This window comes from Aplidium turbinatum, chromosome 1 (assembly GCF_918807975.1).
Source record: "Aplidium turbinatum chromosome 1, kaAplTurb1.1, whole genome shotgun sequence".
Taxonomy (NCBI): Eukaryota; Metazoa; Chordata; class Ascidiacea; order Aplousobranchia; family Polyclinidae; genus Aplidium; species Aplidium turbinatum.
In genome coordinates, this window is record NC_137472.1 from 11,767,096 (window position 1) to 11,783,459 (window position 16,364).

At 34.9% G+C, this 16,364-nt stretch overlaps 1 protein-coding gene across 1 annotated transcript; it reads right to left on the bottom strand.

The window, feature by feature from the left end:
* Positions 1 to 1,131: 1,131 nt before the first annotated feature.
* LOC145774244 (prostaglandin reductase 1-like) lies at positions 1,132 to 16,096 on the bottom strand. The gene is made up of 9 exons (XM_082585437.1): positions 15,949 to 16,096; positions 13,742 to 13,787; positions 7,527 to 7,577; positions 6,735 to 6,902; positions 6,028 to 6,142; positions 5,681 to 5,842; positions 4,959 to 5,064; positions 4,228 to 4,361; positions 1,132 to 2,614 (listed from the first exon to the last, which is right to left on the bottom strand). Exons 1-9 carry the CDS (start codon positions 16,052 to 16,054, stop codon positions 2,498 to 2,500), a joined length of 1,005 nt encoding a protein of 334 aa, XP_082441563.1. The 5' UTR covers positions 16,055 to 16,096; the 3' UTR covers positions 1,132 to 2,497.
* Positions 16,097 to 16,364: the final 268 nt, after the last annotated feature.

Sequence of the window (16,364 nt, forward strand, 5' to 3'; positions counted from 1 at the left end):
CCTGACAGCTAAAGTAGCTTACGGTAGGCTATATCTTCAATCCTTAAGTAATGTTTCAAACGTTAAGAGTTTTGGGTACAGATTTGATGGCAAAGTTTCTGACAGGCCTACATGTCCCATTGACTCATTTTACTTTTGTTCTGGAAGTAAAACTGCTGCAAGTTAATTACTACTTCACTTTATAGCACGCAATTAATTTTCTGAATGCTGCAGATTACCGGTAGCCTACTGTACTTCTGATCAAGCCTGGCTGCCAGCAAACCATAAACTGAATGATTCACGTTTAATTCAAAGGTTGCAATTCATAAAAAAGATGAACAATTATTCTGACAGTGCTAGAGAGGGCAAGCTTCAAAGGAAGTCCAAAGTAAACATTTTCGGAATACTGACCTGGAAAGACTGCTTCTGTTAGGACAGTTACGCGTAAAGCTCAAACTACATATAACCAGGCAGAAAATTAATCTTTTTTTCCTTGCTCGTCTAGACCAGTGGTTCTTAACCGGGGGGGCGTGAAGCATCTCTCAGGGGGGGGGGGGGGCGCGAGCTCTACAACAATTTCAATTGTTTTAATTACTTTAATGTCCTAGGACCTATGCTGTTCGTCATATTCCGTATTTTATCTTATATTCAGTAATTCTTGCTTTATTAGTTAGACCAGAACTTTATAAAATTATTTTGCGCTGAACTCCTTCAGATTTATCAAATTTTCTTGACGCTGCTTCATTTCTACTTTTCTACGGCTAAGAGTTAAAGGAGACTTACGTTGTTCACTCTCTGGAGTTAAACCTCGCATTAAAAATCTAGTCGCTAAGAAGCAGTGTCAAGTATCTCACTGATGTGTACAATAAACAGACAAAAATGCAATTTTTTTGGTATGATACTTATTTTAAATCTAGGGGGGCGAGAGGCACATGGCCATTATTGAAGGGGGGCTTGATAGAAAAAAGGTTAAGAACTACTGGTCTAGACGTTGAATCAATGAAACAGAGAACTGGCCCACTGGTTGCGTGAACTATAATCTCTTAAAATAAACTTATGTAGGTTGTAGTCATTGAATCAATCTAAAAAAGCATGATTTGCTGGCTGATAAAAAGCGTCATCCTTTGTATGGCAAAAAAATGTGTATGGAGTCTTTATTTGATATTTGAAAGAAAACAAAATAACACAGTCTGGCAATAGGTCTACAAGAGCATGATTTTAAGCTAGTTAGCAGTACCGCACAACACATGCTGTACGAAAATGGTCGTCTTTTTCTGAAACACAATTCGGCAATAGTGCATTAAAACGCATTCTACCAACACGATTCTACTCACAAGTTGTAGATTGTTTCGGTTCGATAAGCTGCTGAGGTTAACTCAGCTTGTCATCATCAGCAATTTTAAATTTGTTTTTCATCAAATTTAGAAGGGATAAATACTGAGAATAAAGTAATTCTCATTCGGAAAATGGCGAATATAAACAAAATACTTTACCTGCACGGCTATATGGAGCCGGAGCGATTTTGGCATGTCAGGAATCGCGGTCGTTCAAAAAGGCCGACTCCGACTTGATACAAAACGATAAACAATAAAATTTTGGTTTGCAATCTTTTTTCAAAATATTGTTTCTTGCATTGCGCACTAAAACCTTACGAAAAATATGTTTCTTGTTCTCTGTGTTGCGCACTAAAACCTTACGAGAAATATGATTGTTTGTTTTTTTCAGTTTCGGTGAATGTCGCCGTTTCAATCGATCGTACCTTAAGTGAAATTAAACAAAAACAAAAGACAAAAATTAAAAAAAAAATCTGGCAACCCTTTAAACATCTGGCATCATTGAAGCAGGAGTCGGCCAGTATATTTTTTTCCGACTCCACCGCTCTGCCTAACAGATCCAGTAGCAACACTTTGTGTGTTGCCAAGCTTCACATAACTATTTGAAATAGAATAGAAAATCGCACATTGCTAAGTATTGATACCTGACAATAATGGTGTGATAAAAATGACAACAATGGAGTGATCATTGCAAATAAGGCGATAAAGCATTAAATACAATACAACAAGAGTAAAATATATAGTTCGAGTGATAATTGCAACACTAGAGTAACATGGAGAAAAGAGTAAAACTCATAGGACTACAATTCCTAATCTCTGCATAAAGAACTCTTATTCTTTATGTGAGAGTTTACTACGGTGTACAGACAAGGTTACATAAATTGTAATACGCAATGACGCGAAATCTTATTAATCACTTTTAATATTGGTCTCGATTAAAAATATTCTGACTTCGCGCTAAGCTGATCACTAGTCTTTATCTTACAAACTTCCTTGACAAAAATATTACTCCAAGTTGAGCCCATATCACACAAAAAAACATAATAATTTGTTGACATTTAAACGCAGAATCTGAAAATAAACACACTACATGTTGAAGTGAAAATATAGTTTGAGCCCGAACTAAATGAAAACTTTCATCCAATTTTTGTAACGTCAGCGCAATGGCAACTGAACAAGTCATTTCAAACCGCCACTCGGACCAAAGCTTTTCCTATGTTTTCACCCTTCATCATTCCAATGAAAGCCTTCGGAATATTCTCGAAGCCTTCAGTTACTGTTTCGGCAGGCTTGATTTTCTCCTGAAAAAAAAAAAAAAAAAATACCGTACATACAATGAAACAGTAAACAAGAAAACGGTACGCAAGGAAATAAGCACTTGACTAGACTTTAAGAAGCTTGGAATTGATACTGTGAGCATGGGGTTCAGAATGAAAGGCTTACAGGCTAAGTTCAGAATAAAACAGAAACAGTAAAGACGTTGTAGCGGTTGAGAAGTTACCAAGGTTGCCAAATATTTTATTCCATGTTTTTTTTAAATAAAGAAATTTCTAACCCCTTAAAAAGTCAGAGACAATATTAAGCATTGAATAGATTTAACTGAAAAGTTATTCATTAGTTTAAGAGCAACAAGTTAATTTAACTTAGTTCAAAAATTTCCGCTTCTGTATCCCTTGCAGATGCACCTGGTACCCCTTGTGACTTCTGGTCTTGCAGTCACTGTGCTGTAGCAGTCCAGAAGTTACCACTATTGCAAGGGGGCAATGGGCATGCTGTTTCAAAATTGGTTTGAGAAATTTTGCAAATAGGTAGAATATGCATTTGAAATTTTTTTGTATATTTTATAACTAGGCTTCAGAGAAAACTGCAAAACTATGGCTGAGAAAGTCATTGCCAATGCGGAGAAGTTGAAAAATTTGTTTTCATACTTTATCGATAAGAACCTTGTCTTTGCATACGATGATAAGAAAATTTTATCGAATTTAGCTTATAACTTTAGTTTCACCTTTCATTCAATTGAAAAAAAAATTCACTTGCACCAGTGTTGCCAGATTGTCATATGAGCTTCAGTACAACTACCAATTTATCTAGTTGACAGTTTGCATGTTGCCAGTGGCAAAAACGGTATAAAAAGGTAAAGGTTTATAACTGGTTTCAACCAGTTTATCTCTTTTCTCTCGGTTTACGTCACCAACCAGCGCTAGTCCATCTGTTACAACCTATGAAGGGTGGATGAAACGTGACACGCAGGGCTGTGGAGTCGGAGCGATAAACAATAACATTTTTGTTTGCAATTTTTATTCAAAATATTGTTTCTTGTTATCCGAATTGAGTTCTACAACTTAATCAGAAAATAGAAGGGTTTGTTCTTTTTAGTTTTTATGAAAGCTGCCGTTTAAATTCTATAGCAATGAAAAATAGGATAAAACTTTAAAAAAAATCTCGCAACACCGAAGCAAGAGTCGGTCAGTTATAAATCAAGGAGTCAAAGTTGTACATTTTTCCCTAACTCCACAGCTCTGGAGACATGTTCCTTGACTTAAAAAACTTGGCCTTTGACAAACTTAACGCTACGCAATAATTGGGTGATTGTGACTGCATCAAAATCATAAACAAACTTGAATATGAAAACACGTGACTACCATGTCAATACTAAAACTCGTGCGTGCTAATTTTACATGCAAAGTAAAAAAGGCGCAATGTTAAATGGTAGCGTATTTGAAAAGCTCTCAAAACTAAAAACGTTTTGGCTCAGTGCTTTTAAATAATTTTGACAGAAAATGTAGTTTTCGGGCCTCATCAGTGCAGTGATAACTGGGCAAAATGAAACCGGAACATTTCCCTTTGTGGTATGTAGTCATTATTCGTCATGAAACAAATAGTTCTTAAAAGTATAGGAATTCAAATCAACTACCTCGCTGACAAGCTTTGACAGTTGTGTCATGGTCTCCACAACAGGAATGGTCGGTCGGTGGTGCTGGAGATCCATCATCTTGAAGCTGTTTATAGTCAGTCCCCTCATCAGTACAGCTGGTTGTATGATGTCGGCTGAAAGCAACAAGCACAGTAGTTGGCTTTTCATGTTAAGAAAAACCACCAATAGTTAGCACATAACCTTTTCTTAGCTCACATTGAAAATCAATACATCGAAAAGAAAATATAATTAATCCGCATGACTGTTTTCTGTTTGCTTCAGTCGGGTAAAATACAGATTTTGGTTACAACCAAGATTAATTGGTTGTTCTGACTTCTCACGCATTTTCTCCAATATTTGAATTTTTTAAATAACTTATCAGAGACTACAGACCACAAAAGCTGTGAAAACTACATTTTTTAGCAAATATTGAGTTATAAGGTAGCCAGTTGTGTCTAATCGACAAAACGGCGAAATAGATGCAGAGTAGTAGCATACTTACAATGTTTCAAAACAATGTAAATTTTAGTTCAGTTTACATCACAAGTACGTGCCGTGGCTAGAATTACATTGCGAATGGACTGTCTTATTTGCAATATTACGCTAAGGTATTGCGTTGTTCAATATTACAGCTAACTTTAACTCATTATCCAAAAATGAATTTTTTTATGTTATATCTCATCTGTTAATATCATTAATAAAGGTGAGATGAACTATGCGCCCCGTATTACCTTTCGCTGGACCAGTGTCGTTGTAAGAACCTACATATCCACAAACAGTGACTCGGCCACCTTCGTTCATGTGATTCATGACGTCAGTTGCCAGCTGGCCACCAACCTAATGTAATGAACAAGATGAAATATACGCGATGCATATTTTTTGCTGTAACGAGACTTACTTCCAGTGGTTGAAGATTTAGATTAAGTGGACCGGAAGGCAAGTGAGCCTGCAACACGAGTGGCATTGAGTACAAGCCAATCTTCCTGCTCATTTTTAACCAAAGACACAGCCGCATGCTCTTGAGCGTTGTCGAACTGGCGTCATTTCGATCATCACCATTGCTTTCATCACTCGGCCATTCAGTCAACCGAATAATATTGCGTTGAGAATGCTTAAATGTGGACACGAAGATTAACGTCCTTGCATTCCAGTCATCATAAATCAAAGCCACAGCTACTGGTTATCATACGAGGAATGAATGTCAAACCATTTCAACCTGAAATCCTGATAGGTCAACCAGATAGTCAGTTATGTGCCTTAAATGTGACACATCAAGTTTGTAGCATGAAGTTTTCTAGACTTCTAAGGAAGAAGCTAATTCAGAAAAAAAAGTTAGCTTTAATATTACAAAACAAGATTTAGCGCTTTAAAACAATACTAGACTTTTAAAGTTTGGAATTAAGAAAACAAACAATATATTAAAGTCAAAAGTTAACAATACAAGCCAACTAACGTTATCAAAGAAGCAATCTATTCCTTCGGGTGCGATCTTCTTCAAAGCATCAGGCCACGACGTTTCAGTTTTGTAATTAAACGCGTCATCGAATCCAACTGACTTCGCAAACGTCACTTTCTCGTCAGATCCACAAGAACCAATAACTTTACAGCTCGGATCCTAGCCAATGACGACAGAATATTGCATCAATTGTTATGGATTTGATAACAGTTGATATTGATAATACTAAACAATTTCTTTATAAAATTTAGTGAAATAGAATGTTTTCGGACAAATTTTACTTCTTTCATACCAATAAAATGTGAAGCTTACAATTTCGCCAATTTAGAAAAGTTCAATTGCACCTTGGCTTTGGCAATTTGTCCAACCATGTTACCGACCGCCCCAGCACAAGCGCTCACAAAAAGTGTTTCTCCTTTCTTTACATTGCAACGTTTCAAACCTGTGTAGGCTGAAGCACTAAAAGTATATTAAAGAACATTATATATTATATATAATATATGGCAAACATAAAAAAATCGAAAACCATTTTAGAACATGTACTGTGATTTACAGACATACAATTATCCATTTACATCTACAAATGTACAATACGGGAATAAATAAATCAGTAACAACTGATTTTTTGTATTGATTATTGAGTTACTAAATCTTTCATAACATGTAGCCCCAGTCACGACCATTGCTCAAGGTGATAAAAGGTAGAATCCTTCGATCTTTGGACTGGCAATAAAAATGGGTCAAACAAATAAGAAGAAGTCCCAGTGATCACCTCTCTCTACCCAGTGATCGATTTCGAGTAATGGGTAGTACCAAATTTAAGTCATAAGTAGACAACCGGAAACAGACATTGCTGTCGGCTGCAGCGTGGGTCAGGTGTACGTCGGAAGGCGTACACCGATGCATAGCGCTCAAGTCCGCTTTCCCGCAATGTAGGATAAAGATATGAAAAACAAGAATGACAAACAAAACAAGAAGTCCTACCACTACGATCATTGAGATAAATTTGTTGGCTAAATTAAACATCTAGAATGTGTAGACCATATCATACCCAGTCATTCCAACACATCCAATTGCATGGGTGGTTTCAACATTTGGCTTAATGTCATCTACTCTTGCACAAATATCTTCACCTCCAGTTTTGCATATGGTTTTCCAACCTCCATGAAACATGACTATGCTTTCTTCAGGAAACTTTTCATTTGCACTTTTTATTACTCTGAGAAATAAAGTTAACAATACTACGGTATGAAAGGAAAACTAGCTTGAGATATCCTGACAACAGCCATGATCTAAACATGAAAATATCCGGAATGGCCCGTTTCGGTGAGTCCGATTCGGTGAGTCCAATTCGGTAAGTCCGATCCCTTAACGGGGGATTTTTTCATTTTTTTTTTTAAATTATTGGGTACCGTAGCCTAATTATCATTGCCATTTTATGGTTAGGGGTTAGGAGTTAGGGGTTAGAGGTTAGGAACTCACCAAATCGAACTCACCGAATCGGACTCGCCGAACAAGTTTCATTAAGAGAAATGTTGAACATGGTATTGTTGCAACCAAACATGCCACTTACAGTTTGCTATTTGAAAAATTATAAAGTTACACTATATTATATCACAAAGTTTTCTTTTTTGAAGTAAAGTTCTGTTTTAAAGGTTAATATTAACAAAAAGTCACATATTGTGGTGCAAAAGTTTGTGCGGTATTATAAACATTGAAAGAGTGTTCAACACCACAAATTTAGCATGCCTTATTTGTAATGGCAAATAACATAGCATTCATAAACATGGCAAGACAAAATGAATCCATGTAGTTTTTGACGCTTATATTTGTACACAGTTACCTTGAAACTTGATATCCTTGGAGGAGAGTTCCTGGCGGAAAAGGAAAAACTCTGAGCACAAACAATAAATCTTCAATTCGGTGAATAACACAATTAATTAGCAATTCAACAATATTTAAAAATCTAAACAGAAAATGTGTCTGTTTATTTTCACTTCTTGAGTTTAAACTCCCAGCGTTGCAAAGCTAACTATTTTTTGTGTAATTTGTGCAGGATTCAAAGCAAAAATTTATTTTCTACATTTATGCATATATAATTATATATAGTAACATACTAATCTTGCTAGTACCGATGTTTACATATACATTAGGGTGTACCAAAAAAAATAAAGTTCTTTGGATTTCTTAGCCTATTTGCTAAAACTTGCATTTGGGGTCACAATCAACTTTACAACAAAAATTTTTCAATTTCAAAGATGTCTTACGCCGGAATTCTGCGTTTCCGTGACGACGCGGCCAAAAATTCATATTTTGGTCATTCAGATCCGTAAGTGCTAGAGACTTCATTCTTGGTGCTATGGATGCAGAATGTCCACTTTCCTATCACCATTCAATACATTTATATAGCCTAAAGTCTGTACTTTTTGAGTTTTTTGCTAAAAACTGATTTTTGCCCTGTTGTCATAGGGATTTATCCAAAAATAATCTTAAAAAACATGAAATTCAACAAATAATTCATGCTAAATGTGCATATTTATACTGGTACCGGTATGTATGAGAGTTTAAATCCAGCTGCTTTTCATTTGTTTTTTGAGACAATGCAATTTAAGTGGTATAATTAGCACAGTACAAACCGGCATAAGCCAGTTATATTACAAAGCAACATTACAAAGCAAGAAACACAAACTGTTAAACAAGAATGTTTGTCTTGTTGTAGACAAATATCAAATTAGCCATAGCTAGACCACTACCACAACTTGTATAATTTGCAATAGGTTCAGACTTAAACAATATCATAACCAGAAAATCGTACATGTGGTACCGTATATCTGTAATGACCACCAAAAAAAACGCGGGATAAAATTAGAACTAAAATGGGTAGTCAAATTAAGAGAAACAGTGAAAAACTCTCAAAAATGCTCAACATTTGCCGTGCAATCTACTGTACAATGGGATGGCCAACTTTTGCATCCTACAACACAGCACACTCAAAAAAACGCAACACATGGCTATACTTTTGCAATGCCTCATTGAAGATGAAGAGATCCTTTTTCCTCAAAGTGATGTGAAAAATAGTGACTCTGAATCTAATGCAATAATTCAACAATTACAAAAATATTGTGTTGATATATCCCAATTATTGTTGGTTTAGTGTTTGATACCACTTCTGTGAACACTGGTTGTAACAAAGGTATTGTGATTCGTCTTAAAGAATATTTTAGATGAAACCTCCTTCTATTTGCTTGCCGGCACCACATCTTTGAGTTAGCATGTGGTGCTGCATGCAAAACTGTTTAATGTTTATTGACTGGAGAGACATCCTCTCCAAAAGACATCATTTAATGCTTTAAAGGAACTCTGGTCATCACTGAACCTTAATGATTACGATATTTGTGACAACAGTGCTAGGCCACGATGGACTAAGACCAGATGTGAAGATGTGCTGATGTTTTGTTACCTGGCCCTGAGTATTCAAACAAATTCCGTAAGGATTATACAGAACTTCTTGTGCTTTCTGTTGTGTTTCTCAGAGGAGCATTACCAAAAAAGGAGACCTTTGCCTTTAAAGCTCCAGGAGTCCAGGTGCCACCAGTTATGCTAGGTGGATGGCAAAGCTTCTCTACACTTTTAAAATTGCTTTATTTCAATCGCAGTTGAAAGCAAAAAGTGTTTTCAATGAAGAAGTTCTGAATAAGGTGTATTCTTTGGTAACTTTTCCTTCTCTATATTAAGTAAAAAGCTGGTTAGAGTGCACTAGTGCATGCGATGCCGCACTGAATGACTTACTGCTGTACAAGCAGCTGAGTAAAGATATTCCATTAATGAAGAATGATGCATCTTATCTCCCTGCTCAATTGAGTCACATTGCTGAGGAAAATTTGAAGAAGCTAGACTGCCATCTCAGGTATCTAACTGAACGCTTGGTGGTGATGAGCTTGTTTGGCGAAAAAGTAACTACAACGGAAAACTCTACTTTGAGAAAATCCTTTTAAAATGAAAAAAAAAACACACGTCAGCATAAACCAGATAACTGAACAGCAAATGCCCAAAAACATCAGCAAGGACACGCAGCTGCGAGATTTATTTGGCTCAGAATTATGGATTCTTCTGGACACAATGGGAATAGACTCTTCTTTTCTAAACAGCCATCCAAGGAAATGGGCAGAAGACAGCAATGTCTTGAAAGATGAAGAAATGGTTCACAATACTTGTGTTGTTAATGATTCAGGTGAAAGAGCATTAGGTTTGTTGACAAAATTCCGCAGCAACCTCATCACCACAGACAAGCAACAGAAACAGTTTTTATACAAAATAATCCAACAGTTTTCGAAGGAACAAGCTATTACAGCAACATCATCCAAAAATTCACCAAACGCAATATGATCAAATACTTTGCTTAGCTTCTAACACAAAGAGCTTATTGAAGACTGCTATAATGCTATATAGTAGTTTTATTGAAGTTGTGTTATTCAGATTGCACTCCAGGGTTATGTTGTAGATTATTCTGCATTGTTGCTGTTAGTTTTAACTATTTTTTAGGCTTAAGTTAATTGCTTCCAATTTTCTTTTCAAAACATTTTTGCTGGTATGTAAGACTAATGTCTCATATGGTATGATATTATCCGATACACTGAATAGTCCATTATTTTGTGTACAGTGTTGTGATGTTCTGCCACAAGCTTGAACTGCTAGCATGTAACTAGCTTACTGCAACATATCAGTGCTTAAACAACATAATTATACATCACATGCTAGAGTAATGAGTATGAAATGATGTAGTTTGGTAATTGGTATATGCGACATTGATTCGTAAATGTATATAATGGTACATTCACTTACTCAGTAAATAACTGATTGGGTGATGTATGTTTATTAGCTAATTCTTTTCTTTGATTTATATATAGTAATCACTGCCTGTCAGCAGAATACCAGAAACAGGTGTAACATATCAGCATAAATATTCATATTTCCATGAATTTTTTGTTGAATTTCATGTTTTTTAAGATTTTTTATGGATGAATTCCTACGACAACATGGCAAAAATTAGTTTTTAGCAAAAATCTCAAAAAGTAAAGACTTTAGGCTATATAATGTATTGAATGGTGATAGGAAAGTGGACATTCTGCATCCATAGCACCAAGAATGAAGTCTCTAGCACTTACAGATCTGAATATGTGACCAAAACATGAATTTTTGGCCGCGTCGTCACGGAAACGCAGAATACCGGCGTCAGACATCTTTGAAATTGAAAAATTTTTGTTGTAAAGTTAATTGTGACCCTAAATGCAAGTTTTAGCAAATAGGCTAAGAAATCCAAAGAACTTTATTTTCTTAGTATGCAAAGAAATTTATTCTCACATGAGTCAGTTCAATCATATATTGCTAAAAATCGATTTCGATCAGCTAGATCATCTTCAGTTAAGCTAAGCTGGAAGCAAACAGCACAAAATTCAAATGATGAAAGTGCAAAAAAATGAAAAAAACGTTTTACTCTAGCTACATTAAGAATTAATGGAAAATACTAACAATCAAAGGCGAAATAAAAGGAAAATGTCACGAAAGAGTACGGTATACAATTGTAAGGCCTACCATCATAAGCCTAACCAGAAACACATTGTTCAACAATACAAAAAATATTGATTAAAATGACAAATTGTATAAAGACTGGGCTTAACCGATAATGACGAAAAGAATTAACTACCTTACATCAAATTACCTAGAACTGTATCTACAGAATTAACTACATCAAGCGATATTGAAGTGGTAACCTGACAGCTCTCTGCACAAAAAAAAACTTTTTTACTGACTAAATTTACTGATTGACTAAAATTGACTAAATATAGACTATTGAAAAAATTGACTAAATTACTTACTGACTAAAAATACTGACCAAATTAACTAATGTTTAAACTAAGATAAATTCAAAATGCAGAACTGTAAAATTTATTGTTACGTCATAAGTAAATGACGTAACTTATGATGTAACTTATGACGTATTACTTATGACGTAACAATAAATTTTACAGTTCTGCATTTTGAATTTATCTTAGTTTAAACATTAGTTAATTTGGTCAGTATTTTTAGTCAGTAAGTAATTTAGTCAATTTTTTCAATAGTCTATATTTAGTCAATTTTAGTCAATCAGTAAATTTAGTCAGTAAAAAAGTTTTGTTTTGCAGAGAGCTGTCAGGTTACCACTTCAATATCGCTTGATGTAGTTAATTCTGTAGATACAGTTCTAGGTAATTTGATGTAAGGTAGTTAATTCTTTTCGTCATTATCGATTAAGCCCAGTCTTTATCCAATTTGTCATCTTAATCAATATTTTTCGTATTGTTGAACAATGTGTTTCTGGTTAGGCTTATGATGGTAGGCCTTACAATTGTATACCGTACTCTTTCGTGACATTTTCCTTTTATTTCGCCTTTGATTGTTAGTTTTTTCCATTAATTCTTTAATAGTAAAACGTTTTTTTCATTCTTTTGCACTTTTATCATTTGAATTTTGTGCTGTTTGCTTCCAGCTTAGCTTAACTGAAGATGATCTAGCCGATCGAAATCGATTTTTAGCAATATATGATTGAACTGACTTGTGTGGGAATAAATTTCTTTGCATTACAAGACATGTAACCGAGTCATTCATATCAAGCACCGTCAACCGGGGCTACTTTGATACCCGGGGTAACTTTGATCACTCGGGGCTACTTTGATCATTGCTTAAAATCTACTGAAATTTTTTTTGTACGTGGATAGACTCTTCATGGATATATAAATCATATTTTTGTGGTGGCAGATCCCATGAGGGTTCTGCAAGAGAGGTCGGAACAGGAACAAAGTATTCAACTATAGTATACAATACATGTATATTGTATATACTAAAGTATAATGGACTTAATGGTGATCCTGACGGATTACGGGCTTTGATTATTATGTAGTAATTAATTATTGTTTAAAAAATCATTTTTTATATGTCTGAGGGGCTGCATGGTTATTTTGCTTGATTTGGGCCTATGATCAAAGTAGCCCCAACCCGGGGCTACTTTGATCAAATTTTGATTTAAAAAAAAAACACAGGTAACATAGTGATATCGAAAATCACTATGCATACATTCATAGCCAGGATACATAATGTTATGATAAAATACTAACCCATCAAATTCTCTTTGGTTATGGCCCTGATATGATCCAAAAACGCTGAAAATTGATCAAAGTAGTCAAAAGATACTTCATTTTCTTGATTATTTTTTTGGTACACCCTAATATACATTTTTTACATTTAGTTTTCAAAATAAATTTTTGCATGTTTTTTATATAATATAATATATGATATTTATTATTTTTTAAGCTTTTTATATTATTTACACTTTTTTGCATATTTGTAAGCAGTTGTTGTTTACATTAATTAATCAAAATAAGGAGTTATATAAAAACTGCAAAAGTGGGACTGCTGATACCAAAATAACTCAAAGAAACACCTCCAATATGCAATTACCCAGATTCCACCACACATTAATTGCAAATTTTCAAAGAATGTCCTACAAGAAGTTCGAGAACCATGCTTTGGCCACCATTATTATGTAAACTAATTATTAAATAAACCGATTTTTCTGATTTGGTGTGATAGGCTATTGTTTACTTTATTATTATGTAAGATTACAATGTGAAAGATTTTTCTTTGCAATAGTAAGCTGCAAATCAGTGAACATGTATAAAAGTGTTATATACATATACATACTGATATATAATACTCTGTAAAAATCAAACCAATGGAAATAGAGTAGGTACTGTGCATGAAGAGATACACATATAAAACAATACTAGTGTACACCGTACGATACATGAATTTCTGCTACAAAATAACAAAACATTTATATTTTTAATGTTTTTTGAAGAATATTAGGCAAAACATCATAAGCTTTGGTAACAAAACGTCTCATGCCACTAGTTTTCATGTTTTCACACATAAAAACTAGCTTCAGTAAAAAAATAGGGTATAGATATAATTGCAAAACCATATTATACTGTTTTAAAATACTGTAACAGAAGTAAAAACTACCTGATGTATGGATCCACACTAATTGCAAGAGCTTCAGTGAGAATTTCTGAATAAAAATAAAATACTTAGAAATAAATGATTTTTGTGGATTAACCATCGAGTAAAAATCATGGACTCACTAGGCCTATTAACAATTAAGTATACAAAAGCATGCATACACACAAAAAAGTGCAATAATTCTGCACGGAGCTACATAGTATGATATATAATGTTATTTCATAAAATGTAAACGATTAAATTATTTGAACTATGAAATACTTTTTATTTTATAAATATTGATGTAAATATCAAGTTTTTTAATAACAATAATCCAAGCTGGTGTACAAGTCTCCACCCTGGTGATAATGCTATAACATACGTCAAAGATTGGAATCGACCAAGATATATATTATATCATATATATAGAGTGAAGTGTGTGAAAGGCATTAAATCAAATAAAAGCTGTTTATGCCTTTACTTCACTATTATCTAATGCTAGCCTTCAGGGCTAGGTGAGGGTTAAAAACTAGTAGAGCAAAAGTTAGGTGAGAGTTTGGGTTAGAAAATAGTAAAGTATATATATAATCAAAACACAAAACAGCTACTTCCTCCCATATTTGTGGTCAATTCTAATCTATGATGTCATGGCATTTTTGACCAGGACAGAGACTTGTACAATGTATATACATTAGCTCCCAATTATCAAACTACACCAGCAGAACTACAAATAGGCCTAACAAGCATCTCTACATCAGTGTGTGATAACATCAGTGTAGTCGGCAATTGGGTCAATGTGCTTGGAGCCAATTTCTATTTGCTAAGAGCCGTATGTAGCATTGTAGCAAGTATATACCATAGCCTATGCAATAACAGAATGTTTTTGACAAGTTACGGTAGGCTTACTGTGAACATATTTTTACAAAGCAACTAAAAAAATAGATAGCCCCGATAGCTTAGTTGGTTAGCGTGTGACCTTGTGAACAAAGAAGCTTCAAGATCAAGCGGCTTGTCCAATGTCCAACTCTTGGGGTGTGCACTTGAGCAACGCATTTCAGGACTGCTCTCTATTCAGCAGCACCTAATGGATGAAATAATTCCCTGGCAACAACATTTCACCAATCAAAAACTTCACTATGTCAATCTCTATAACTAGCCCAGCGTTAAAAGCCTCTACAGTCTACATGTATGCAAAACTACCAGAAATAACCTATCAAGGCTTTGACAGTCCAAGGATAAAGATTCAAAACCAAACCAAACATTCCACTATTATGATACAGGCCTCGAAATTCGTTTTTGTTGACGGCGGACAAGCGTGTCCGGTCTGAGCAGCTATCTCGGCGGACAAATTAAGTCTCACGGCGGACACCAGTTTTAGCGTCGATCATGCTTAATCACTTTATCTTGATAATTCTTCGCCATTTGAGAACTATAGCTACGTACAGTTTAGAAGGCTTTTAAAAATTTCAGCGAAGTCACTCTGAAAGGCTTTCATCAGACCAACAACCTACACTTGAAAAGTCAAAGCGCCGTGTAGCTGCTTGATATGCCGCATAACTGATTAACTTCCACCGAACGAGGTCGTGTGGCTTCTTGCGTCACAATGCTCTGGGCACGAGTCGTAAAACTTCTACACTAACGCTACTATTTTCTGCTGTGGAAAGCTTCACTAGGCTTTTTTCTTTAAGTTTATTTTTGCATGTCATGTGAGCGAAAGTGAATTTTTCCTGGGCCTTTTTAATCGAAAGTTTTCCTGCTTTCAGAATGAAAGCTAAGGGATACAGTATTCACATTTCCTAGTTGCGAGGTAGAATACGCACAAAATTATATAATATATATTCGCAACAATTGTTCGTGCTATGCAATGACAATTTGTATCACTAGTTTCTGTGCTATTTCTCGGCAGACAAATATGACCGATCTAGATGGTACTTCCCGCGGACATCACATGCTATGACGGCGGACATGAGCGCCATGTCCACCGTGAATTTCGAGGCCTGATGATAGTACTGTAAGTTTTAGCAGTAGCATAATTGATTGTAGAACATGTGACATTTTTGTCGCCATTAAACACCATAATTCAAAATTATTGCTGCAATGTAAGCTTGGTCTTTTGTAACTATTTGCACATAATGAAAAATTTAAACTTGTGAGAAACAATTCTGGCTTTGTTGCTTCCAACTATCAGTCAATACATTGGCAAATATACACTGGTATTGTATGTTACATACCGCTTGGTTGTAGATTATCTTCAATATCTTCTTCAACTATTTTGAAATCTGACAATTTTGGATATCCTTCAAATTCTTTAACCTTAGTCCAATGCTTCGTCTTCATGTTTCAAGCTTTGAATTAGCTCTTTTGGAAAAGTACTGCACAGGATATCTAAAGTCTAAGGGAATACAACGGTCTGACAATAGAAGGACTTCTGTTTATCGTAAAATGACAATTGGCACCGATGGTAATTTAATAAACCCTATAATGATAACCTGCATTGCAATACGAAAATAAACTATGGATATTTACTGAATGCTGTTTTACTCAACTACATATAAGGTTCTATTGGTAGATTCAGTCAGTCAGTTTATTTACGGTATTTGTCACAAACACAAACAGGAAAAGAATACAAAATATCCAATAATCTGTT